The sequence below is a fragment of the Pipistrellus kuhlii genome, unplaced genomic scaffold (genome assembly GCF_014108245.1).
Source record: "Pipistrellus kuhlii isolate mPipKuh1 unplaced genomic scaffold, mPipKuh1.p scaffold_m20_p_2, whole genome shotgun sequence".
Lineage (NCBI taxonomy): Eukaryota > Metazoa > Chordata > Mammalia > Chiroptera > Vespertilionidae > Pipistrellus > Pipistrellus kuhlii.
This window is the reverse complement of record NW_023425515.1, coordinates 86624282-86649306: the sequence shown is the minus strand read 5'-3', so window position 1 is coordinate 86649306 and position 25025 is coordinate 86624282. Positions and strand designations below refer to the sequence as shown.

The 25025-nt window shown below is 37.0% G+C and overlaps 1 protein-coding gene across 8 annotated transcripts in view; it reads right to left on the bottom strand.

The window, feature by feature from the left end:
* The window catches only part of ROBO1 (roundabout guidance receptor 1), a 997335-nt gene that overhangs the window by 100280 nt on the left and 872030 nt on the right, over positions 1-25025 (bottom strand). For all 8 annotated transcript variants that reach the window (XM_036444218.2, XM_045584064.1, XM_045584063.1 and 5 more), the window contains 3 exons: positions 13334-13454; positions 12843-12981; positions 10481-10608 (listed from right to left, as the gene is read on the bottom strand). In XM_036444218.2, the coding sequence (XP_036300111.1) occupies positions 10481-10608; positions 12843-12981; positions 13334-13454 (388 nt within the window). The remainder of the gene's footprint in view (positions 1-10480; positions 10609-12842; positions 12982-13333; positions 13455-25025) is intronic.

Genomic DNA, 25025 nt, shown 5'->3' with positions numbered 1-25025 from the left:
TTTATGAGTGAATGAAAGAAATCTAAGATAAAGTCACATCTTCAACAGTCATTAGGGTTAAAATGGCTATTTCTGAAAGGCTATAAGAACACAGGAAGTTCTTTACTTTGTCCTTCCTACAGGAAAAAAAAAAAAAGGAAGAGAATCATAGGCCATAATGCTGCAGAGTCTCAATCAAATGAAACAGCATAAAAAAACCAGCAGGAGTGGAGCTCAGCATCCTATTTACGCCCCTGGATCAGAGCAGTGAGGAGAGGGAGCCATTCTCACAAATCATTCTCTTGTTAAATTCTGCAGTGGGACTTCATTAAAGCTCTTGGCTGATGGCATTTCACTTTCAGCCTGCTCACAAAGAGCTCAGCTTGGCAACCCTGATTCCTTAAAAGTCTCCACACACACACACACACACACACACACACACACACACAGTTCACTGTCTCCTTGGGTTTTCTCTTTACAACAACAAATCTTTTTTCTCCTCAGCCCTTCAAATCATCTACTAATATTTCTTTTTAAATCATTATTTAAACTAGAAAATAAACAACTGCAGCAACAACAAAAGATCTACAACAAATTCTGCAAGGCAGGCTTTTTGAATAAGACTCCCCAGTGTGAAAAGTTGCAATAAAGGGATGAACAAAATAGGTCCAGAGGCGTGGATGCATAGAACAGGATGAGAGATCTCAGAGGGGAGGGTGGGGAGTGGAAAGAGATTAACCAAAGAACATATATGCATATATTCATAGCCCATAGGCATAGACAATAGTGTGGGGAAGGTCTGGAGTGGGGCGGGGGCTGGGTATAAGAAGTGGGGGGGGGGGGGAGGGGAGAATGGGAGACATCTGTAAAACTCTCAATAATGAAACCAAAGTAGCAATACATACACCAGGAGGTGGCAAATAAATACAACACTGTGATGTGTGTGTATTATGATACATAAATATACATTGTAATTATATAGGAATATAATTACACATAGAAGTATATAATTATAATTTATAAAATATCATATATATAAAGATAAATACCCCCCAACCTCCGAAGCACTACTTTCTAAGGCACCACGGGCCTCCATAGAGTATGGCCACATGTCATGAAGGATCATTCCCAGAAGAACCAGTCTACTCCATCTGGTCAGAGTCTGGCACAAATGTCACATACATATGAAGGTTCTTAAAGTCATCCAGTAAAGCTTTTGGGGATTTACAATACGTGATTCATCAAAATACTGATGAACTCCCAGTTCTTAAGCAGGACCTTGTATTGTAGTAAACCCAACTTGAACCTGCAAAAAGGCCCCTTGACACAGTTAGTTTTGGCTTTGACTCAAATAACCACATTAACGGTCAGAAACAATGAACTATTATTCTGCCAGCTTTTCCGAAATCAGCAGTTTAAGGAAACTGTTCCAACAAATGATTTAAATGAAGTCTACATCAAAGAAAGGAAACTCAGAACTGAAAGCCCAGATTTTTCTCTTGTTACTTCTTTTATGCCTAGACATCATACAAGCTCTAAAAAGTCGTATGACTCTTACGCAAAGATCTCATGTGCTGATAGGAAGCAGAACATAGCAGGCCCTATGTACAGAAACCACAAATTTATAAAACGTGCCTTCTTTGCCCCATAGTTTGTTTTGAATGCTGGTTTATTAAATTTGACTGGCAATGGAAGTCAGAGCAATCTATATTGTTTTAGTTTCACCTAGTTATTTAGTGATCCATGTGGTTCGCTTATCGTCACGGTTGTTATTTCACATCTTAGAAAAAGGTAAAAGGCACAGACATGTTTATTTTGGTGGGTTATGCCTTCTGATCCATTTTTAATACTATTAAGTTTTAAGTTACATGGAAGGTATTACTAGGGACCATCTATCCAAATTATTTTTATCTCCAATTAATTCAATTGTTCCAATATATGAATTATATTTATTCAAAGAGCAGGGAAGAGATTCAATATTATTGATTCTATCAGGAAATTTACCCAGCAGTGAACATACTAGGAGGGATATTAATCCCTCCTCCCGCCAGGGCACAATTTTTGTGCACCAGGCCTGTAGTAAGAAATAAGTGAGTAAAGGTTGGCCCCGCGTCTCCCATGTGATCTACTGATGAACATCTGCAGTTACACTGCCTTCAACTGCATGTAGAACATGAGACCCTTCAGCTCTGATGCCTAGTCTCTTACCATTTTCACTGCATCACTATTATTTCCTGTGAACAAATAATCACATTCTGAGTTAGTAGAAACTTAAAAGCTTAGCCAGACCGCTGATAGCTGCTTCTTGCTTCACTGAAAGTTCTAACTGCTGTGCAGTTCCCAGTTTATTGGGACATCTCGTAGGAGTTAATAATAAACTTCAATCCCCAAGTTATTTCAGCAAAGCTTCTTGTGTGAAGCATGAGGTTCTCTAGGAGAAAGGCTCAAGAAAACATCCATTCATAGTAATTAAGCCAGCCAAAAGGCAGAAGGAGTCTTTTTTTTCTAACACAGTGCCTCCCTGGTCTCCTGTCAATCTCAGACTTTATGGTAAGGCTCAGCCTTCCAGAAGCTGTCAGTGGCTAATCACTCCTAATGAGGAAGGCTCTACTCCTTCACTGTACAGTAGACATAAACACTGATGGGAAAATAACAACTCTCCAGACAGAAGACAAGGCACTTTCTTTGGATCATTCATTGGAACATTCCTTACTATATGTCTACAATAACATTTAAAGAGGTAGTGACATCCCTTATGATATCATATTTTATACTTTTAGAATTAAAAAAGGTGATGAAATTAAGAGAATGGAGTAATTTCACATCAAGGGAAGAAAAATGAAGCACTTAGGAGAAAAGAGCTGGGACTGTACAGAGATCCTACTTCTCTAGGAACAGAGAATCATCTGGTTCAGAGATGCTTGGCATCTGTCTTTTCTTTTCACAGAGCAGTTGCTGAAAGGGCATAAAAGCAACTGTTTCCTTAGCTACAAAGGATCCCGGGCCCCCAGGAGAGGCCTGCAGAGCAGTGCAGCGGGGTGTGAAGTAAGATCTAAATGCCCGTCTTCCAGTGTCTGACTGGCCTGGCACTCCAGGCTACAGGGAAACGGGAGGACTAAATGTCTTTTGGTTCCTATTGAAAGAGAGACAGACAAAAATGGGATCAGATTTTCTTAATGTTTCAACGCAGTGAAGATAATATGTGATTGCTTGGGAAATGACTATTGTATGGAAGTCAGTTTTCAGTTTGGTTTCCTGTGACAGGCATGCGGTGGGAACATGATCACTCTGGTGAGAGAGAGACACAAATTTACTCTGGAAATGAAATTTTAACAGTAATAAGAGCTGCTTTATCTGTAAAATTGCAAAGGGAATGGAAGGATTAATAATGCCATCTCGTTCACCTTGTTAAGCAATGAGTCTCACTGAAGCAAAGAGGCACAGGAAATCTTAAAGACTTGAAATGGAGAGTTTCAACTGTATGTGGCCTTATCTGCTGTTTCTTTTGGGATCTGGTATCACTCCTCAAAAATGGAATTATTTAAAATGCTATAGAAATGATTGTCATGATAAATAAATAATTACTAGTTTAAAGGATTTGTTACTAATACTATAGCAAATAAAATTATTTTTCTTCCTATATTTTTCTTTTAATTGTTTTGAACCTACATCCATTATGCTTTTTTTAAAGGCTACTGGCAGCCAAAGAGGGGGGAAAAAACACACACACACACACACACACAAAAAAAAAGCCTGCACAAAAAACCCACTCACTTTTAAATTAACCACGAATTTGGTTAAAAATAAAAACAAAAACAAGTATCATGTGATTCCAAGAAGAACCCCAAGACCCACGTGGCAAGCATTTAATAAAGGTCGCGTAGGTTTAGATTGAGATAGTAAAAATAAAACAAACCTGCTACAATTCTTGGAACACCAGGCAGAGGCATAAATTTTAACAGTGTTAGTGGCACACTGTTTAAAACCTGGCAGGGCACCTCTATGCATCTATTTTGTTCTGGTTAGATTTTATATTTTATAGGCATGTCACAACCTATAAAATGGTTATAAATACCACGGTCTATATATTTTCTGTAAGAGATTGAGCTTTATGCAATATGAAACACTAGTTCAGAGGATAATTCTTTCCTACCAAGACAGAGCCAGCACTCCCAACTCTTGTCAAAATGAGACATTAAAGTGCAAATATTACAATGAAATACAGCAAAACTGAGGTGACATGTCTTTAAAAAGTTGTCTGATTGTTTGTGTACTTTAATTTCACAGAGAGAATTCTTGAAGAGGTGGGTAGGTGTTATACCTATGGAGGAAAAATCAAGATACACACTAAGTATAAATACAACAGCACTGATGGTTTAAAATTATAGGTAATAAACCTTGGACTTTTCCAGGAAATAACAGAACATCACATGCAGGTTAAATTGATTTTCTGATTAACGAAGTTAAGCAGAAAGGCTTTCTCTTTTTTAATTATTCTGAACAGCATTACTTCACCATTTTTTATTGGACATATAACAAGTATTATTTTTTAATAGGTCAAGTTACTGCACAGTCTTTGAGTCTCTTCTGACAGTTTTAATGACACACCAAAATTGACATGCAAATTAAAGGAATCTGGATGTTCATTTAAATATATATATATATATATATATATATATATATATATATATATATATAAATAATTAATTTTTCACAGAGGAAGAGAGAGGGATAGACAGTTAGAAACATCGATGAGAGAAAAACATCGATCAGCTGCCTCCTGCACACCCCTCACTGGGGATGTTCCCGCAACCAAGGTACATGTCCTTGAACTGAATCGAATGCGCGACCCTTCAGTCCACAGGCCAAAGCTCTATCAACTGAGCCAAACCGGTTTCAGCTGGATGTTCCTTTTATTGACTAAACATTAATAGAGGCCTGGATGCATATATTTTTAATCAGAAGTTTCCTAATAGTATCAAATATTACCATAATTTACCTTTTTCAGGTAAAATAAAATCTTCTAATTATAAATAATTAATATTTTTATTTTACTCATTGACTTTTGGATTCTGTCTCCCAAGAAAAAGCAATCCAAACTATGCTTTATGAAATACATATGCGGTGTAGGTTTTAGGAACGAAGTGACTTGCTGTTAAGGGGATGTGATCTCATATTTTACTGACAACTTAATTGTAGCTTGAAAGTAGTCATGAAGGAGAAGAGCACTTTTTGAGAATATCAGCTCCTGGATAATCTTACTAGTCTCAAAATTAATTACCAGAAAACACCACTAATTTATAGAAAGATAACCTGAAATGCTGAGAATCCAAATAATTAGAAAACAGTCACTCTTAAAGGTAATAGAACCAGAATAGGGATCAAATACATGCTGCTGAACATTTTTCCATAACAATAACAATGCATCACACATAAAATGTAATTGTTTTTAATCATTTCTGTTCCCAATGGTCATAATATTCATTAATTTATATAGTTACCCTGCAAAACTTCAGCATAAATCTAGCATGAGTTTTGATGGCACTAACAAAATCCAATGCATTTACTATAAAATATAATAAGGCGTTTTTAATGAAAATGTAATATTTTATATTAGAAAAGTTTTAATTAATGTTACATAATAAATAATCATTACTGTGTTCTCATTTAAGATTCCTCAGTTACAATAGCAAAGAAAAACTACCTGTCTAGAGTTATCTGAACATTACTATTTTCCTTAAAAAATAACCAATATTTATTCAAATTAAGCAATAAGGCTATCAATAATAACACTAATTCTATATAATAAAGAGGTAATATGCAAATTGACCACCACACCCTCACACAAGATGGCCGCCCCCATGTGGTCACAATATGGCCACCCCATGTGGTCATAAGACAGCCTTGCCCATGTGGTCACAAGATGGCCACTACAAGATGGCTGGCAGGGGAGGGCAGTTGGGGGTGACCAGGCTAACAAGGGAGGGCAGTTAGGGACAATTGGGCCATCAGGGGAGCAGTTAGGCATTGATCAGGCTGGCAGGGGAGTGGTTAGGGGCAATCAGGCAGGCAGGCAGGCAACTGGTTAGGAGCAAGCAGTCCAGAATTGTGAGAGGGATGTCTGACTGCCGATTTAGGCCAAATCCCAGGGATATCCCCTGAGGGATCCCAGATTGGAGAGGGGTGCAGGCTGGGTTGAAGAACACTGCCCCCAGTGCACAAATTTTATTCACTGGGCCTCTAGTCCTATATAATAAAAGCCTAATATGCAAATTGTTCAACCTGGCATTCAACCACTCACTATGACATGTGCTGACCACCAGAGCAGGCGCAGAACATGGCAGATGTTGGGGACACGGCGCTGACAGTGGGCAGCAGTAGAGGTGGTGCCAGCCCTGATGGACCCCAATGAGAGTGGGACCATGGTGGAATGGTGGAGCAGGTGAGCAGTCGGTTCCAGGCCATGGTGGGGTTCCAGGCGGGGCTGCAGGGCTGTGAGGCTGGGGGTAAGAGCTGGAGCCTGATCCCTGCAGGCCACCCCAAGGGATCACATCTGTACACAAATTCATGCACCGGGCCTCTAGTATGAATATAATCCTCTTTACTTATAAAACTCTGTAACAGATGTTAAAACTTTTACATACATATTTTAATTTAATTCTTATAAAAATGCTGTGATGTTGCATCACTATACTCATTTTGTGCATGGGGAACCTGAGGCTCAGGAAGTTTAAATCACCTTTTGTAGGTCACACAATTGGTAAATGACATGACAGCAAATTCAACTAAATTCTGTCTGACTCCAATGCCTATGGCCCTTAGTTGCACACTTCTTTGTAATACACTTTGAAACTAATTCCCAAACTCTAAAGAAATGTCTTAACTCTCTTTATTCTTTCTATTGGTTCATCAGATAACTCTTCAATCCAGGGATTCATAAACTTGCTTATCTAAAAATAAAATTAAAAATGTCTGCCCCCCATTTCAGATCTTCTAAATCAGGTGCTCCAGAAGCAGGCAGATAATCTGTATATTTAACAAGCTTCAGATGAGTTTAGTATTTAAGTTCAGGTAACAAACTTCTGATGTGTTTAGGAAACTCTCCCAAGTCCTAGGTTTTATTTGCTCCCTTTTAAACACAGACCACCAGACAACTATCATAGATGCCATATATTCAAATTTGACCCAAACAAACCCACTGTTGGTGCTCAGAATCAGAGCCTGTTGGGAGCCATCAGAGTTGAGACAAGCAACTCCGTCTTAAGGAAATAGAATTAAGTTCCTTCTAGCAGAAATTATGCAGTGCTCTGAGGGTTTGGCCAGAAAATACGATTAACCTGCCGCTTAACATCTTTGCAACTTCCCCTTCCTGATCCTCCCCCATAGATAGCCCAGCCTTGGAATGTTACACCTTGGAATGTTACAACGCCCTGGCAGATAGCCAATCCTGTGTTGCCAGATACCTTACCACCTTGCCACTCGGTGCCTAAACCAATTGTACACTGCCAAAGACCCCTCTGCATAGGCAACCCTGCCCCCCTTTGTTTCTGCTGTATATATACAGCCATTTCAAAAAATAAAGTCGAGGTTTGATCAGAACCTTGTCTTGCCTACATTCTTCTGCATTCCTTGTTTGTTTTATTCTCTTAGGTGGTTCCTCCGTATCCCCGTTGTTGCCCCGCGGGCCGGAACAAGAGCCCCCAGAAACTGCTTGCATTTCCTATAGAGTATTCCTATTTCCTTGGGATATTTCTACCACTCAAGTAGAAGATTCAAGTCCATAGTCATTTCACTTGTAACGAGTGCTTATTAGATAAAGTGCCCACTAGATTCTCAGTACCATGCTAAGCGTTGTGAATAGTACACAAGTAGAAAAAAAAAAAATACTTGGAATTAAAGAAGAACTATTTAAGGCAGGCATATTTTAAGAAAATATATGAAGGTAGTCTCCAAAAAAGTAGAACTGAAATACCAAGGAAAAAGGAAATAAAAAGAAAAGTAATTTCAAATTAAGTTATTTATTTTTAAGATTTCCCCATTGATTCTTTGAGAGAAAGAATGGGAGAGGGAGGGAGGGAGGGAGGAAGAGAGGGAGGAAGGAACACTGATATGAGAGGAAAACACTGATTGGCTGCCTCACCATGGACTGGGGATAGAGCCTCCAGCAAACCTTTCCATATACTGAATGACACCCTACCAACTGAGCCACACAGGCTAGGGCTCAAATTAAGTTTTTTTTTAAATGTTGGAACTAATCGTGTCCTCACTAAGGGTGAAAATCACAGTTACCTTTATTTAAGAGACTTTTTTTCCTATAACTTCTATCTGGAGGACAAGGTTTTGTTGTTCAACATCAACTCTCAAATTAAATATTCATTGAATGTGAAGTGAGAGAAAGGAAGATTATTTATAATCCCATACTTGTTTCCAATAGTCCTTTCTAAAAATGAACCAGAAATAAAACACAGATATCAAAAGCTCCACTACTGAATTTCTTATTATAATTGTTTCCTGCTATCAAATTCATTTCTGATTAGTTTCCTTTGTAGTACCTAGTATATTTCTACAATCACTCTGAAATGAAGGAAAAGAAGATATAACTTCTCAAGTTTCCTTTAAAAAGTTTCCTGATTTTCCCCTCCCCTCCCCCATCTTTAGTTACCTTTTACAGTGGGGAATCATATTGCTTTCTTTGATGTATTGTGTACATTATTCTAGCTGTTAAAGATATTTTAACAGTGATGTTAATATGCGTATTTTAATATTTGAATCAATTACCCTAACAATATACAACTCTGTCTTAAGTTTATAGAAACCTCAATGCAGTTAAAATAAGAACAAAATTCCTCAAATAGTTTCTGGATTATATCATATGTAACCAATTTCCATTGAAATGCAAGCCTAGGGAGCAAAATTCCTTATGGAAAACTTAAGGCTTTGAAACTGACTTTAAAATTAAAGGGGAAAAAAAACTATTTTGATTTCAATGTCTACTATAGACATAGCAGAATAGTTATTATTTATAAAAGCATCAGGCTCCCAAGGTAAAGGACTTTAAAACATATAGTGAAACACTACATCTCTCTGAGTAATGTGATAGACAATCAACCTTCCTGTCACAATTGCCTGGAGATAGACACACCTGTTCATGCCTTATGTTCATCCTGGGCTACTTTCACTTCCTCTGGGGGGCTTTTGAACTTGGATTTGACATCTCTTAAATTTATGCTTTCTTTAAATATAAAGGGGTTTCTTTTCTTACAGTTTAGCCTTACATGGAGTTCAAATCTAACTTAGATTAAAGAGAAGTAGTCTAGGTCTTAGAAATTTAATGTATGTTCTTGATCCTTTTTTTCTCTTTTGTTTTTATGAGGTTCAGCTAAAAATTCCAAAGTGGGATATAATGGCTTTAAAGACAGAAAGGAAACAGTCTTTATTCTTTTTTAAACTGTAAAAAAACCCCAAGGCTCTTTTGTAGGAAGCCCACAGTAGAAACACTCCCTCAAAAGCCACCTTTTTCTTCATAATAGCCTTAAAGGAGACAGTGCTCAGAAAAGATGACAGCACCAAGTGCATCTGATGTCAGACCAAAAAACAAGTTAAGTGGTTTATGGCCAAGATCCCTGATTACTCTATGTACTTATCAAAACAGGGAAGTTTTGTCAGCAACACAATGTTTTTTTAAGGTCATTTTCTCTCAAATGTAACAATAACCAACTCATCCGCGCTAAAATGGAAAAAAAAGAGAAAAATTATCAGATGAGACATAGTAAGAAATAATCCTATGACATCATGGAGAAAGGAGAAAAGGGATTATGAGAATGAAAAACATCTGGATTATGATATAAGGGTGACAGAACCATTTCTGCACATAAGTTTAAGAGTCTGACATTCAAAAACTTATAGCCATAGAACATAAAAATAAATCATAATAAATCACACCAAATAATACATCTTTATCAAAATTAGCAGAATACAAATGCTATTAATTCACCAAATATTTATTGAGCATTGTTATATCAGAAGCAGTGTATGCACAGAAAAAGACTACAAAAGTCCCTACACATGGATGACTTTACATTCCTGAGGGGAACTGAATCCTCTCGTTTTTGTGTTCCATGCTGTACAGATCCTGGAAACTGCGTGACCTGAAGGAATGGGTGATTTGTAGCATGCAAAGGGTTTGGTAACAGCTGTCATTTAATTAAGAGATTAGAAGGCCTCTACGGTTGAAGATCCAGAGATTACAGCACATTCTCCTTCTTGATCAAGACAGAACTCTTCCTAATTTTGAAAATTTAATTTAACTACTTGTAACAAATGCATATAGACTTCCCATGGGCAAAATAGCAATTTTTTAAGATGTTTGAAGTAAATTATTTCTAGCACTATTTAAGCCTATATTTAATATAGAGTACTTTATTAAATGGTGTTTTCTTTAATATTAACATTATATTTCCGATAATAAAACAACCAAAACAAACTGTTTCCCAAACCTTACCTTGGACAGTCAAAGTAGCTGATGCTTCAGCTTTTCCAACCATATTTTCTGCAACACAAGTATATGACCCCATGTCACCAGCCATCACCTTTCGTATTTTCAAGGTATGATCATCTCTGATTTCATATCTAGTGACAGAACAAAAGAAAGCACAATTAAGTGACCTTCTATTTAAAGATCTCATTACAAATAACATATATCTAGGCATCAAATCACACATAACATTTGCTTCAGGAAATTTAAAACAATAATTAAAATGCACCATTCCTCTAAGTAAGCACACACAGAGGAAAGAGCTTGTTTTTATTTATATTTTAAATGTTTTATTGATTTCAGAAAGAGGAAGGGAGAGGAGGAGAGAGATAGAAACATCAATTATGAGAGAGAATCATCGCTTGGTTGCCACCCGCACAGTCCCTAATGGTGATCAAGCCTGCAACCTGGTCATATGCCCTGACTGGGAATCAAACCATGACCTCCGAGTTCATGGATAGATGCTCAACCACTGTGCTACACTAGCCAGGCGAAAAGAGCTTGTTTTTAAATTTGTGTGGGCTAACCTACTGAACTACTTTTCAAAAAATATGCATTTTTTAAAGTTGGAACTTGTTTGTTCCCTCAAGCAACTGTACTCATACTAAAATTAAAATATAGTGACCATTCAATCTATATATGCCAGACATAAAGTAATTTATAGGTTTTTATCTTTTAAAATTCTTATAACCATTGTATGAAATATTATGCATTTCCATTGTGCAGATGAGAAAAGAAAGCGAGGCAGCGGGGGCAAGGTGACATGGTTAGTGTTGGTCTCTAGTTTAGTGGCAGAGTTGATAACTGAACTCAGATAGTCTCATTCTAGAGTTCATTTGCCTTGCCTCATCTTCCTTCCCATTCAATGTTGGGTTTCTCTTGAAGTTTCATGTTAGTCCTCTTTCTACATAATATAGCTGAGTTATATTATCTACTACAGTTTATATATTCATTGACCACCCAAATATTTTCAATTCTTATTTCATCTAAGCTCCAAATTCATAAACCCTGATGATTAATAATTGCACATCATTTCCCACAGGCACCTAGTATTTTCTGACACAAACAAATTCCTTTTCCTAACACCATCTACCCATCTTCCTTCACCAGTTTCCTGTCACTAACAAGTCATCCAATTGAGTTTCAGAAATTTTTTGCCACTTTGGACCCCTACCTCTTTTTCATCCCCCCATACAGAAAATTTACATCACCTTACAGGGACAACAACAATGGTGTCCTGACACTAGTATCCTGACACATATATGTAATATCTATATGTGTCCTGACACATATATGTAATATCCATAGTCCAAAAAAGTTATTCTCTCTAAAAAGGAATCCTGTACATAGTCTTCTTCTTGGATCATCAGTGAGCACATAATATGATTCAAAATTCTTTAGTCTATTAATACAAGTCTCTGATAATCTGGCCTCAGTATTTCTAACCTAATAGCCCTTAACTTCCTGCCACATGTCCTATGCCATAGTCATGCTAAACTTCCTAACGTTCAGAACATGTAATGTTCTTTCTTAGCTTTGCATGTATGCTGTGACGTCACATCCTAGAATATTCTCTTTCATGCTTATCACATTTATATAATTGCTTACATGTCACTTTACTTTCAGAAGTCTCTTCTAGTTTACTGCTTCCAAATGCCTGCCTTTATGGGACCAAAGAGTTTGCTGCGTTATTCTGTATCTATCCAGACATGTTTCCTTCTGAGAGCTCTTGAGAGCAGAATGTATGTCTAAACCACTACTCTAACCCCCAAACGTAGTAGGGGGTCGATGCATGCTTATTGAAAGAATAGACACACTGGCAACCAAAACCTAAAGGCATTGCCCGAAAGCTTCATTTTCTTGCCTCATTCCTTAAGGCTGTGAGCCTATTATGCCAATTTCAGGATTTGACAATATCAGGAATTTTGATGTCTTCTTCTGTTCCTGGTGATGCTGTAGCTAAGAAAAAGGAAGCTTGCTTTGTAATTGGTTCACAGGTATATATTAATGCTGTTCCTCCTTCCTTACCTCACCAACTCCCAAAAAAGAAATGACTATTAACTGTGGTCTGGTTGAACAGAAGAGAAACCTGTGTAAGGAATATTGGATTTTATAAGAGTTCCCTGGACAGCCAGGGTCATGCATGTACAGTCCTTTCCCACAATCCTCAGAGAAAGGATGGCAGCCTCCTTATTCTAATGATCTCTAGTACCGTGTCTCACCCCGACCCAGAAGTCAAAGATTCTAATGACATGCATGTGAATCAAGTTCTGATGAACACTGAAGACTCTCAGAGTAGACGAATCACATCATTACACTCTGATCGTACCTGGATTTGGGCAGTTCCCCGTCATCTTTCCTCCACCGCACTGTAGGCACAGGGTCCCCTCGGGCCTCACATTTGAACTCCGCACTGTCATCCACAGTGACTGCCAGGTTACTGGGTCTCTTCACAAATGATGGTCTCTCTGAAATTAGAAAAAGCCTTCTCAAAAAAGAAATAAATGTAAACTAAAACTATTTTATATGTTTAGTCAGAACAGAATCATAATTTGACATCTAATTTTGAAATTTATTAGATATAGTTTCCTACTTCTTGAAGCTTCTCCCCAGGTTTGGGGTTCCCTCCTAGTTTTGCCCCTTGTCTTGCCTATGATGTCTTGAACAACATGCTTTGCTAATTCCTTCCCTCCTCTTCCCACCCCCACAAGGTTGGTTAAGCTTCCTAAGAAAGGTCATGTCTTCCTCCCTTGTATAAATATCCGAAATAACACTGAGGGAGACCTTCACAGGGGGCCGATGAGATAGAATCCCACTTACCCAACACGGTCAGCTCCGCCACTTCACTCTCACGTTCCCCAACCATGTTGGTGCCGACACACACATACTTTCCAGCATCACTCTTGCGGGTGTAAGTAATCATGAGTTTTCCTCCTCGTATCTTAAAAAAAAAAAAAAAAAAAAAGTGTCACATGCATGCAGTTAAAATCACTTTTGCTATATTTATGTGACAGAGGTTTTCCTAAGTGAAGTCTACTGCCTAAGCATATAAGCAAAGCTTAATTTTATGAAAAAAGCAAGTGCGTAGTATTTGTTATAGTTATAGTAGTAACTTTAAATAGAGTTTACTCCAAAGGTACATTATAAAAAGAGGCAAAACATTTCTACTTGCCTACATTTCTTATAGAGTTATTATAGTCTATATAACTAGAAATTTGTATTTCTGAACAGGCCAACTTCTTTCATATTGTGTAGTTAAATGAAAACCAAAAAATTGTACAAATAATTCAGTTGGTGCCGAAACCGGTATGGCTCAGTGGATAGAGCGACAGCCTGCGGACTGAAAGGTCCCAGGTTCGATTCCGGTCAAGGGCATGTACCTTGGTTGCGGGCACATCCCCAGTAGGGGGTGTGCAAGAGGCAGTTGATCGATGATTCTCTGTCATCAGTGTTTCTAACTATCTATCCCTCTCCCTTCCTCTCTGTAAAAATCAATAAAAAATATATATTAAAAAAATTCAGTTGGGAAAAAGGAAATTCCTAATATCTTCTGACTATAATATGAACATGCATATCAACTATATGTTATTTTAAGAAAGCATATTCTAGTATTATACTATGTGGAAATAAAAATGTCTTATGTAATTTGCCAAAATTGCTTTGAAGGATTATTTCTTAATTGCCAAAACGTTACAGAACCTGACATTCTAAAAAACAAAGGAGTTGCTGCTGCCCAAGCAGTTTCTTGGGGACTCAGGAGGTGAAGGCTGAAGAGATACCAATAAATCATCTGGAAAGTCATTCCGGTACGCTCGTGAACATTTAATTATTTGAAGAAGAATTCATTATAAATGTAAGCAGATTTCTAGTATAATAAGTAAGCTGAAGTTAACCAGAACTAAGATTGGGATGTGGAAATGGAACTATCTTTACTTAATTCAATATCCTTTTGGTGGGGAGCTGTGTTTCAATTCCCCAGGAATATGTTTAATGCTCCGGACCGCAGAAAGGTTTTGTCAGGGATAACTTCCAAATGTTTATTCATAGAGGTTTTAGCCTCAGAGTTTTCCTCAGTTGTATATCAATTAAACAGAGAAGGGAAGAAATAAATAAAGAAGAGAGTGTTGGAGGTGGTAGGAAACCATTCAGACATAATTATTTCTCATCATGCACTAGGAGTTTGCTGAAACTACTACTTTACTATTTTGGAATACCTAAATAGCCTTATTTCAACCCAAATTAGAAATTATGTATTGGACAACCCAAATATTAACAGAGTTATTTTAATTTCTGTGGCTTTAGAAGTTGACATTATTTTCAGTCATGTTTCTTAGGAAATGATCACGAGTTTCTAAGTACCATTATAAAAACCATCCGGGGACTTTCCTCTGCATTTTTTTCATGACTCTCTTCTGCATTCGGAGAGTAATGCCTGCATATAGTAGTCTATTAAAACATTTTTGTGGAATGCCACCTGCTTTTTACAGACAAAATCTAGTCTGGTTTGGAATGAAACATTTCTATAAAGTTTGTAGCAATTAATGGGATGTGACCTCATATTTTACTGACAGCTATATCTTTTCTCACATGGGCATCATCTCCTTAAAAAGTCTCAAAGTGAGATTCTTAAATGTATACCCAGCTTTGAGGCTATTGGGTCATAATGCTAATCATCTTATGTTTTAATAAGTTGCTTTTGTGTGATATATCATTAAAATGTTGGTCTTTAGTATAAATCTGCTGTGAGACTGTCAGGGGAAAGTATCATAATTCATTTATCACTTAAGGAATGAGCAGCTCAGAAAAGTATAGCTCTTCCCTCCACATACCTCCCTATGCCCACCAACACAATGTTTTAGGTATGCTTTCAACTGTCAGATTTCCTCCCTAGCTGTGAGCTCTGAGGCAGAGAGGCATATCTGATTCCTCTTTATTGCACTGGGACCTGTCACAATGCCTAGCAAATATTTGTCAAAGGAAAGTGACTTGCCCAATGTCACACAGAAAGTGGGAAGGGAGCTAAGATTTTACTTAAGATATGTGATTTTGACTATATGAGATGCACAAGAAAATGACAAGAAATGCACAGCCCCAGAACTCTCAATTTGAGTTGAATAAACTTTGAGTTGTTGAAATACAGAAAATTTGAGTACCATAACATCAAGATCTTTCTAAGAAGATTCATTGCAATCTTTCACCATGTATATATTTTGAAAGACTCACATAAACATTTCCAAAATCTTGAGGAAACAAAATCATTCCAGAAAAAGGTGACAAATTCTATTATTTATTTTGTTTTATTATATTTTCTAATTTCTATAAGAGTTTAGTTAAGCCAAATTGATGACATGCTAGGAAGCAAGATCCGGAGAATGACAATTTTGCAGTTTTATTTATTTATTTATTTATTTATTTATTTATTTAAATCTATCTTTATTGTTCAAAGTATCCCGATATCAGCTTTTGTTCTTCATTGACCCCTCCGCCCCATTCCTGTCCCCAAGCTAGGCCTTTACTACACTATTAACTATGTTTATTGGGTTATGTACATATTAGAGGCCAAGTGCACGAATTCGTGCTCAGGCGGGGGTCCCTTTGGATGGTCTGCAGGGATCGGGCCTAAACCCACAGTCCAATGCTGCCTGCAGCTCCTGCTCATCCCTGCCCCACTGTGCCTACTGCAGGATTGAGCCAAATCAATCCCAGTGGAAGAGGCTTGCACTGCTGCACATTTTATTATATAAGATGTGCATATAAGCTTGCCTGCCATGAGCCCTGTGTCTGGCGCCCTCCCAAGGGGAGTGGCCTGCAGGATCGGGCTGAAACAGCTCTCTGACATCCCCAGAAGGGTCCCAGGTTGCAGGAGGGCACAGACCAGGCTGAGGGACCCCACAGGTACACTATCAGGTCAGGGAGGGGTCAGGGGAGGGCTCCAGGCTTGTCCGGCCCATCTTGTTCAGTCCCAGATCGGGTGAGACCCCAGCAGCAAGCTAACCTCCTGTTGGAGCATCTGCCTCCTGGTGGTCAGTGCAAATCATAGCAAGCGGTTAAGCAGCCTTAGCGTATCATTAGCATAGTATGCTTTGATTGGTTGTTTGGTTTTTCTGCTGTTCTGTAGATTTGCATGTTACCCTTTTATTATATAAGATGTGCATATAAGTTCTTAGGTTAATCTCCATATTCCCCTCCAATTCTGTTCTTGATATGGAAGTTAAGTGATCTGAGATGTTGTCCTACATGCTCCTTTTGGGTTAACTTTGGACAGAACATTAACCCTCCTGTATACCTCAGAATCTAACCTAAATGTCCTTGCATATTTACGTGGTGAGTTCATTTCTAAAGTGATTGCAACAAATAACAACTTCATCAAAGTAAAAGAAAATAAATGTTTTTTTCTTTTCTAAAAGTTAAGTCAATGAATTATATCTACAATAAAATATAAGGCATTAAGAATAATTTAAAAATATATTCAAATACCAAGAATGAGTCAAAGAATGATAAAATATAAATAATTTATAGCTTCAGTAACATCGTACTAATTTATTTTACAAATCATAAGTACTTGGGAATGAAGAGTTTTAAATCATCTTGCTTAAGCACATGTGAGACACCAATTATTATTATATATTACAGCTCACTGCTGTTATATTTTGAAAGAATCTGTATAGATGGAGAAGGGGAATTTAGTTACCAAGAGTAATGAGGAGACAGCCAGGAGATTCTCAGTCATGGTAAAATTCCTACGCTGAGATGATGGGAGGAAACAATAACTGAGGTGAACTAAAAAATCAAAGAAAGCTATTAAATCCTAAATAGTGTGTTTTACACACCCTATTACCATTGCCCCAATTATATATTATACTTGGTTCAATCTTGGAAATATTTTCTGACTTAATATAACAGGAGACATATGCTTTGGGAACACATAGCTATATTTTTGTTTTTAATATAAATTGTTGTTTCATGTAAATTTACAGCCTTTCTACTATTCAAATTAAAAGTAACTCATCAGGCATTGTACAAAATATCTTCTCTGTACATTGTAAATAGACAAACTATAATAAGATGAGCCAACATGCCAAATTTTTTCTACATAATTAAAAAAAAATGAATCAGGGATATCTTGAGAAGCTTTTTTCCCCATAACATTGTAATATAACTAAAAGCAAACGTTTGTCACAACTGTGTTCTTTATATATAAGTTGTAAATGAATGGGAAAAATAATATAACTGAGTTCTGAAAAAAATATTAAAGGTAAAAAATATTTTTAATATGAAAAGTACGTGTTTTTTTTTCTTGTAAAGCAGCATAGGTATTATTCATTATGGCTTAATGAAGTCAACTAAATTGAACCTTTGTTTTTCTACTCAAGCTATTTTTCACCAACATTATCTAGGTTGAAACCAAATTCAAAATCTAAATATATAGCAAAAATTATTTTAAAGATTTTTAAATTCAAGATAATCTTTCAAATTGATAAAAAAAATAGATACAATCACAAAGCAAAACAAAGTGAGCATGGACCCTGGAGTCAGATGCCTCGTACTATATTTTAGGCAAGGTATAAACTCTTCTGTACTTCTCTTTTCCAAGGCTATGAGGATTACATGAGATTAATTATCTAAAGCACTTAAAAATATCTGTACATTATTATCATTATAATTATTAATTTGATAATATAAGAGACATTTGTTTAATAAAAATAATACTTTTGTTTGGCTACATCCAGAAGCTAGAGGCCTAGTGCATGAAATTCGTGTAATGGGGTGAGAAGGGGGGGTTGTCTCTCAGCCCAGCCTGCACCCTCTCCAATCTGGGATCCCTCAAGGGATGTTCAACTGCCCTCTCACAATCCAGGACGGCTGGCTCCCAACTGTTCACCTGCCTGCCTTCTTGTTTGCTCCTAACTGCTTCTACCTGCCAGCCTGATCACCCCCTAACCACTCCCATGTCAGCCTGATTGATGTCTAACTACTCCCCTGTCAGCCCATTTGCCCCCAACTTCCCTCTTCTGCTGGCCTGGTCACCCCTAACTGACCTCCCCTACAGAATTGATTGCCTTCAACTGCCCTCCCTTACAGGCCTGGTCCCTCTCAACTGCCCTCCCCTGCTGGGCATCTTGTGTCCACATAGGGGCAGGATATTTGACCACATGGGGAGAACCATATTGTGTGTTGAAGCGATGGTCAATATGTATATTACTCTTTTATTAGATAGGATAGAGGCCTGGTGCATGGGTGGGGACCAGCTGGTTTGCTTTGGAGAGTGTCCCGGATCAGGGTGGGGGTTCTCTTGGGGCATGGGGCAGCCTGAACAAGGGGCCTGTAGTGGTTTGTAGGCCAGCCATGCCCCCCAGCAACCCAAGTGGAGGCCCTGGTATCTGGGATATATTTACTTTCTACAATTGAAACTTTGTAGCCTGGAGTGGAGTCAAGCCTCCTGCTCGCTCAGTGGTGGCAGCCGTTTCAGTTTGGATTTGTTTACTTTTTATAATTGAAACTATGTAGCCTTGAGTGGAGGCTTAGGCCAGCAAGGGCAGGTGAAAAGCTTGGCTTCCTATGTAGCCAGGGAAACACGTCCCTCCTGCTCTCTGTGGCTGTAGCCATCTTGGTCGGGTTAATTTGCATACTCACTCTGATTGGCTTGTGGGTGTGACTTGTGGAGTGGAGTGATGGTTAATTTACATATTACTCTTTTATTAGGTAGTATTAATAATGCCTCTTCCATAGGTTTTATCAGAAAACATGTATTTAAAACAATAGAGCAAAACTTTAGAAACACATAATTCTGAAGCTAAATATGCTTCTCTTATTTCCCCCCAAAACAGTGGCTTAGTGGGTGAGCCTTGGCCCAGGAATCAGGAGGTCATGGTTCAATTCTGGATCAGGACACATGCCAGGTTGTGGGTCCTACCCAGCAGGGGGCATGCGGGAGGCAACCAATCAATGATTCTCACTGATGTTTCTATCTCTCTATCCCTCTCCCTAAAATCAATAAAAATATATACCCAAAGCTTAAAAACAAAATACTGACTCTTTGGGAAAACGATTCTCCCTCTCCCAAGAGAGCTCTGGCAATGATATTTTTGGGTGTCACTACTGGGAGGGGGTAAGTACTGACACTTGGTGCAGGCCAGGGAGGCTACTAAATAGCCTACACTGCCCTGAGGAGTCCATTACAATGAAGAATTATCCACCAAAAATGTAAGTAAAACCAAGGCTGAAAAACTCTGTCCCAGACTTGGCTCTCTGGCCGAGGAATAAACGCTGGATTAAAATGAAGAAAAGAAGGAGGGCTTAAATTTAAGTAACAGAATAAGTGTTTACTTGGGAACTCATTGTCTAGACTGCCCAGATTGGTATATTTACCTGCATACAACTTCAACCTCATCAATAAGACACTCTCATAAAATGGTACATTCCACTATATACTCACTGGCAATAATGACTAAGGATCCTAAAGTAGATGTTGAAGCTTAAGTGGAAGACTAGCCAGTGTCAGCAAACCTGAGAAAATCTTATAGTCGCAGAGATGACAGAGACAGAATTTAGCAAAAGTGATAGAAAAAAATAAATACGGCAAACAGAGAAATAAATTTTAAAAAATGGATGAAAATGACAGTTTTATTTTTTATAAATTCAAATTGATTTGGCTTTATGCCAATGGCTAAATTGAATCAAAGCTAACCAAAAGCCATAATTCTATTGTCTTCAGTCACAAAATGTGGACTACACGGTGGCTTGTTCTTTTCAATAAAAAACAGAAAAATATAGTGCTATAATTCTGATGAAAAATAACATACCAGTTTCCAAGAAGTAGATACTACTAACAATCACATTTTATGCTGTTATATAAAAATATTGATAGTAAAGGGTGGCTTCATACATTCTAAATCTTAGTGCCCCCTCTGTAAAGCAAAATTTGATATTTCCTCTCTTCACATAGAAAGGAAAACTATGTTTAACACATACAAAACACTACCAATGTAAAAACAGCACTACTTAAAACAAGCTAAGAAATATTTCTTGGCAGGTCTCTTCCTGCAGCTGGGTTTGACAGCCAAATTGTAAACCTATCAAAAACGAGTTTGTATAATGAACAGACACAGTGTTAAACAATGCACTGCAGCCACACTGCTTCAATTAACATAATCCTGGTTGTGGAGAAGCAGAATTTGCTAAGCCTTCAGACAATATGCTGGCATCTAGCTAATGTCAAAAATCCAAAGCAGAGGTTCTGCTTTCTCATTACCATATATACCTTACCAGCCACAGCAGTAACCACATTAGAGGCCCACATTTCCATATGCTCTAGACAGTGCTCAGAGAGGGGCCTCAGCCATCTACATACTTGATGAAAATAAAACAAAAAAGATCCCAGTGGTCCTGCTCCTTTTGGGGAAGGAGACAAAGAGGACAAAGGAGAAAAAAGTGCTAAAATTTTTTAAAGTTTCAAATAACTTTATACGTTATGTCTCCCCTCCCCCAACCCCAAAATAGGTATGGAATACCTCGATGTATTTGATATATAGGATTCTTATATGTTAGCATTTCCATTTAAGAACTTATAAGTTATTTTTTTCCATAGGGGTAAAAAGTATTCTCTCATTCTCTTTCTTAAAGGCTTTCTGGAGCAATTGAAAATCTCTTTCCAGATGCTTTGATCTCCCTTACTAAGTCGTTTACTCAGTAACAAGATAATGCAGAAAAATTAGGTATAAGATGTAGCTTTTCAACTAGAAATGAAGAGAATCATTTTATATTTCTGGTAAGCTTAAAAAAAGTACAATCAGAATTCTTATTTCCAGAATAAAGAAACAAAACTTCTTTTTCTTTGCACACAAACAAGCATGCCTTCTTTGCAACAGTAAATTAGGTAAGCTTTTTGTCTGCTTATTCTATGGAGTTTACACTGCAATCAGTACTTAAAATTAGAAATAAAGGTGAACTTCAAATGAACTCCATGGTATTTCTTCATTTCTACCCTAAAGCAAGTCAGATGATTTGCAGTATCTGTTACACAGGAATTTTTTTTGAGGTATCACCCCCACAATGCTATCCATACACCTCTAGGTCAACATACTAAACCACTGGGGCTAATTAACTAGTTTGGCTACACAAAATCTTTTCTGCTTTTAATTATATTAACCTAATGTGACTTGAATTCAGCAGACCAAAAAAGAAACCACTAATTATATTAAGGACTTCAAAGATGATTTCAAATTGCAAGCCACCCAACTGTCATATAATTTATTTTATTCCTTTAATAGATTTTTGCATTTAAAATCTGATTTCCTTACTAGAAATACTATTTTTTTTCTATAATTTTTTTTTAATTTCAAACAGGAATGGAGAAGGAGAGAGATTGAGAACCTTCGATGATGAGAGAGAATAATTGATTGGCTGCCTCCTGCATGTCCCACACTGGAGATCTAGCCTGTAGCCAGGTATGTGCCCTGACAGAGAATCAACCATGATCTCCAGGTTGATATTCAACACTCAACCACTGGCCATGCTGCCTGGGCAAAATACTTTTTTTTTTTAAAACATCATAACAATGAATTAAAATAATACTGATTTAGAATGCTAAAGGAGAAACATGTTTAAATAAATATAATGAACACATGGGTGCCATCATATAAATTTTTATAGTTTTCTAGAAGATTAAAGGCTCAGAAATATTCATTTACAATATCACTGTTTGATAAACTGAGTTAACATGATAAGTAACATTTTTAGAGTACCAGGGTTTAGAAATTATTTTTTCTGAAAAACTTGATTATTTACCACTGTCTCCTACTATTTTGCAAAATAAATGAGATGAGAGGTTTTGAATTACAGCCTAATGTATCATCTTTAAACAACTCACTACTAAGTCTTCTGGCCAAAATATCTCTTCAGAACGATTCTGTCAATTCTGTTGGATCTTTGACCTACAGAACAGTTATCAAGCTGTTGTAAACTGCAGGAGAAGTGCTTTTCATAGGTTTAAGACTTCCTAATGACAATGAGATGCAGGTACCCAGATGGCCCGTCACAGCCCCCAGACATTCTCCTTGTTGAAATAAACTGCAGGACAGTTTTAGATGCTCCCTAAGGACTCCTTTCAACAGAGACATGCAAAGAAGAGTCACACAACAGCTTTTATTTCTTTAAAATGTAGCATGAATTCAACAACAACTATAAAACAAAAAAAAGGAAATAGTTATCTGAGCAGAGAAAGTGGAACAATACCCATTCCTTTGCAACTTGGCTGCAAGAGTAGTATCAGTCTTCAATGTAAACAATTCAGATTAAAGCATACCTTCTAACATACACCATAGTGTCTTTTAAAACAATCACGCTTTATTGCATTCTAAATTAAGCAAAATCATGAGGGGTGTAATTATATTGTATAAATGATAGACAAAGGATTGAATAAAACACACATCTCATAGCAATTTAAAAATATATAACCAAGCAAAACAGAATTCATATAATTCAAACCTTCCACAATAGCAAAGAAATTACACTCTCTCTTATTTGGCAATATTTCTTGTTCACACCTTCAGGTAAGTAACTCAATATGGATACTTAACAGAGAAGCCATGTCTAGAATTAAATAATTTCATGTTTTTAGTAATTATGGTTTGATATCATGAGATACTTTATATTTCTGAAAGTACCCATTCATGGTTTTGATATTGTTTCACTCTTTGGAACCTACATTTTAAAAAAATATATTTTTATTGATTCCAGAGAGGAAGGGAGAGTGTGAGAGAGAAAGATCAACGATGAGAGAGAATCATTGATTGGCTGCCTCCTGCACTCCCCAAACAGGGGATAAAACACACAATTCAGGCGGGCCTTAAATTTTAATGTAGTTGTTAATCAGATAGAGATGACAGAGATTTAAATTTTTGACAAATCTTCATTATAAAAAATCATTGATATAAAACTATATCTATTACTCGAGTACTATTTTTAGAACAACTTTCAAAAATTAATTTTTATTTATTCTATTTATTAGTACTAATCTTGTCACACAAAAATAATGTTTTAAAAAGTGATATCATGGCCTAGCCGGGTAGATGAGTTGGATACAGTGTTGTCCTAATACACCAAGGTTGCTGCATGTTTGATCCCTGGTCAGGCACATACAAGAATCAACCAATGAGTGCATAAACAAGTGAAACAACAAATCAATGTTTTTCTGGCTCTCTCTCTCCCTAAACATCCATAAATAAAAATAATAGATATCCATTATCTTGGGATTTTATGCTTAAGTCTTAAACATAAGTTTTATTTTAAATAAATATATAAACAATAAACCAAAAGTCAGCCAAATCACCTTTCTTCTTCCTATATAACAAAGTTTATTATTCTTTCTATTTTCCATAAAGGCTATAATCACAATGATTTTTTTTTTTTTTTTTTTTTTTTTTTTAGTTTTCACCTCTCCCTATTGTTATTTCATTCTAATTCACAGAGACCTTAAATTGAAAGAGACAGAAGTGGAGGAGGAGGAGAAAGAAATGAAAGAGGACAAGGGGGGAATAAATTATTTTAACTATTATCTACCCATTGTTTTGATTAGATGTTATCTGCCTTCATGCTGCCATCCAAAGGCTGTTAGGCAAAGCTGCCATGCACTAGTTAGCTCAGTGTGGACTTGTGACACAAACTGAACAGCTGTACCCCAAAGGATTAAACTAAGAAAAGCAGATTATATGCTAATATCTACATTTTTAACTATTTATTTAAAATTATATTGATTCAGTCAGATTTTAATCACATTGTAAAGAGTTTTCACTGGATGTTATTAATTCATTTAATAAGTCCATCCTTATGCAAAGCTCATTTTCTCTACATTTATAGTGTAAATAGGGTTTTTGGAATTTGCAAAACAAACAAACAAAAAAAAACACATTTATGTAACAAAATGATTTTGGGGTAATAAATGTTAATTATAAAGAAAATATGAAAGTGACAAACTGAAAGCAATTAAATGACCATTCCACATTTCTCTTGGTGACAGTGAAAGAAGTAGCATTACAAGAAAACAACCATTACTTTTTATAGATCTTTCAACTGTCCTCTTAAGAGTGGAATTGAGAAAAAAAAATTGGGCATTAGGATCTCTCCAATGGTGTCCAGTATTTGCTTGGGCTCCATGCATACAAGAGAACATGATCCAATTTCATTTGTTTGCTGGTACCCTTTACAATACCATTTAAAAACCAACATGATTTCAGCCAGGAGTTTAAACACATTTGCTCATCAGAGAGAAGCAACAAGAGACTTAAGCAGAAGTAGCAATCATCCCAGTGGGAACACATGGCTCTGTACACAGCTTGGTGAGCAGCCAGTTGAGAACTTGGGCCTGGGAGAATTGCTGCCTAGGACTATGGCTGCTGCCTTTCTGTTATTTCTAGTTCTCCTACAAAACTTTGCATTTGTTCCTTATAGCAACTTGTAAATTGGTAATTGGCTGTTTGCTGCTGCAGAAGCACATCTAGGATAATTTGATTAT